The 2,660-nt window shown below is 55.5% G+C and overlaps 1 protein-coding gene across 1 annotated transcript in view; it reads right to left on the bottom strand.

Moving 5' to 3' along the window:
- DSCAML1 (DS cell adhesion molecule like 1) overlaps positions 1-2,660 on the bottom strand; it is a 102,136-nt gene that overhangs the window by 3,004 nt on the left and 96,472 nt on the right. Inside the window, exons 28-29 of the mRNA XM_026863602.1 lie at positions 2,261-2,572; positions 3-28 (exon numbers count right to left, since the gene is read on the bottom strand). Coding sequence (XP_026719403.1) covers positions 3-28; positions 2,261-2,572 — 338 coding nt within the window. The remainder of the gene's footprint in view (positions 1-2; positions 29-2,260; positions 2,573-2,660) is intronic.

Genomic DNA, 2,660 nt, shown 5'->3' with positions numbered 1-2,660 from the left:
ACGTAGAGCGGGAGGTTGCAGTAGTCGCCTGCGAGGGGAAGCGGCAGCGGGTGAGGCTCTGGTGGGGGCCCTGCCCACCCCCGAGGCGACGGGAGCCACGGGCCGTGGCACCGCGGGCGTCGCACGCGAGAACGCCGTGTCCTCACGTGTGACAGGGGGTGCAGCGTAACGAACCAGCGCTGAGCGCCGCCACCTTTACACCCAACATCACCCGTCACCTTTCCAGATAGGACACGGTACAGCCCGTACAGCGACTGTACCGCCCGAGCGCGGGCACTGGGGTGTGACAGGGGACGGCAGGACCGGCGGGGGCGCAGAGCACCCCCCGCTCCGGAATGGGGTTTGTGTGAAGATTCCTCCCGCCTTCCCCACAGCCGTTTATCGCAGTCCAGCTCGGTCCTACACACTACGTTCTGTCAAACGTTCTACCGCGCTAACGTAAATAGCATCTGCGCTATAAACAAAAATCCTATCAAACAAAACTCTGTGCTGTGTTTCAGAGCATTATATGGAGCTGTAGTACCCTAATTTAAGGATTTGTGTGCATATGTAAGAGGGTGTTACCGCATCGTCTGACGTAGGCGCTACAGAACACACGTAACGCTTGTAACTGTCTGCGGTTCGTATGATGTTCTGCAAACTACGTGTTTATAATACTAACATGTATTGTATTCTGTCTTACACCCTATGCTACTCAAAATATAAAAGTCTTTGTCTTATTTGCAGAAAAATATTACACTATGCTGTGTGTTACAGAATATACTCAGTATAAAAATGAACCGTCAGTTACCACAGATGTACTTTTAAAGAAGATTTTCTACCTATTAAATCCACACCCGATGAACGTATCACCTGAAATAAGCGGGTTCCTTCGCTGTGTTTTCAGTTTTTCCCGGCGTAGCGTTACCCAGGCCCACACCACACCCTGTGCTCTATCTGACGGTGTGTGCGGTGACGAGCCGCCCCCGCCGGGGGCTGGAAAGGGCTCGAGGGGTTGGGGGGACTGTAACAACCTCTCTGAGGCCGAAGGCCGGGTCGTGAAGGGTTGTACCAAGGGGTGAAGGGCGAGTCCCCAGTGTGGGATGGTCTTTCACCCCCAGCCCTTCGAGCCGCGCGCTCAGCCCCAGCGCCGAGGCCCGGCTCTCCCAGTCGTGCTGGTCAGTGCTGGCGCTGGACCCGCTGCGGCGGGACAACAGCCGCAGGGTCACGCCCGACTGTACGGCCTTTGGGATCTGAAACAGGCCCCAGAGTGGTGGGACGGCTGTGCTGGTGCCGGGAGGGCTGTGGTGGTGTGTCACTGCTGCTGGGAAATGTGTCCAGGGGTGCTGTTGTGGGGTGTGACTGAAGAGAACGGGGCAGAAGGAGTAAGAAAGAAATTACTAGGACTGGGAATAAATAGTGTGAAATCAATAGAAATGGGAAGAAAGAAAAATAAATAGAATGGGGAAGGTTGGACACGGCTTTGGGCAGGGGGGTGGAACCGGACAAGCTTTAAGGTCCCTTCCAGCCCAAACCATTCCAGGATTCTATGAAACAGCAAAAAACAGCACAGGAGGGGGAAGGAGGAGTAAGAAATTAATGGAAAAGGGGAAAGATAATAGGAGAGGGGAAGAACCAATACTAAGAAATAATTGGAAGAAATAATGGGAAGAGATAATAAGAAATGGGAAGAAACAAATACAAATTGGTGGAAATGGAAACAAAAGAAAAGAAGGTGGAAGAAAAGGAAAGAAATTAAATGAAAGGATTGGAGAAATGAGAGGAGAGGAGCAAAGTGAAGGGAAGAGAGGAGAAGCAAAGAGAAGCAGAGAAGAAAAAATGGAAAGGGAGGAGAAGTGACACAATGTGAGGAGTGAAGTGAAGGGAAGCAGAGAAACGTGAGGAGGAGAAAAGTGAAGGGAGCTGAAGGAAAAAACCCAACAATGTGGTGAGAGAAGTTTGGAACGGTTAGTGATGTTTTTGAGTAGGTTCGTGGGGACCTTTCCCAGGTCGCGCTGGGGTTAGACCAGCTCCCTGTGGAACCCCCCGACAGAAGGAGCGACTCGGAGCCCCGCAGAGCCCGCGGTGACACACCAGCACAGCAGATGATGCCGAGATCCGCGCGGTGGCCCGTGGGAGAGAGAGATGCTTTTCCCACCTCCCCTCCTACCCTTCACAGGAACCGTCGCGTTCAGTGCCTTTATTTCTGTATTTTTCTCCGCGTTACACAACCCACTACCCGGGGAGCGTACAAGCGCAGCCAGAGCCCACGTGTACTTACTCTTGCTGGCGCGGTGCGGGATGGGCACGGCCACGCTCTTGCCGCGCTCGCTGTCCTGGGGCTTGGGCGGGGAGGCGGTGAAGCGGCAGATGCCGGGCTCCGAGGGGGTGCTCATGGAGGTCATGCTGTCGGCGTTGTCGGTGGTGCCGGTGGTCATCTGGTCCGAAGAGCTGTCCGAGATGAAGCACTCGGTGATCTCGAACTTGGCGTGTTGCAGCTGCTCCTCCAGCTTCGCGTGCTCGTAGGCGCGTGCCAGCTCCTCGTAGGTCGACGAGGCGCTCTCCGTGGACACCATGCTGTTCCGCCCCTTGTCTGGGGAGGAGAGGATGCGTCACCCACCCGGAGCCCTCCCCGGCCCGCCAGCGCCGTTTCCCACCTCGCCGCCGCGGGAGCGTCCCGC

This window comes from Athene cunicularia (genome assembly GCF_003259725.1).
Source record: "Athene cunicularia isolate RWA chromosome 24 unlocalized genomic scaffold, athCun1 chr24_part1, whole genome shotgun sequence".
In the NCBI taxonomy this organism is placed as follows: Eukaryota; Metazoa; Chordata; class Aves; order Strigiformes; family Strigidae; genus Athene; species Athene cunicularia.
The sequence above is the reverse complement of the archived record's forward strand: the minus strand, read 5'-3'. Positions and strand labels throughout refer to the sequence as shown.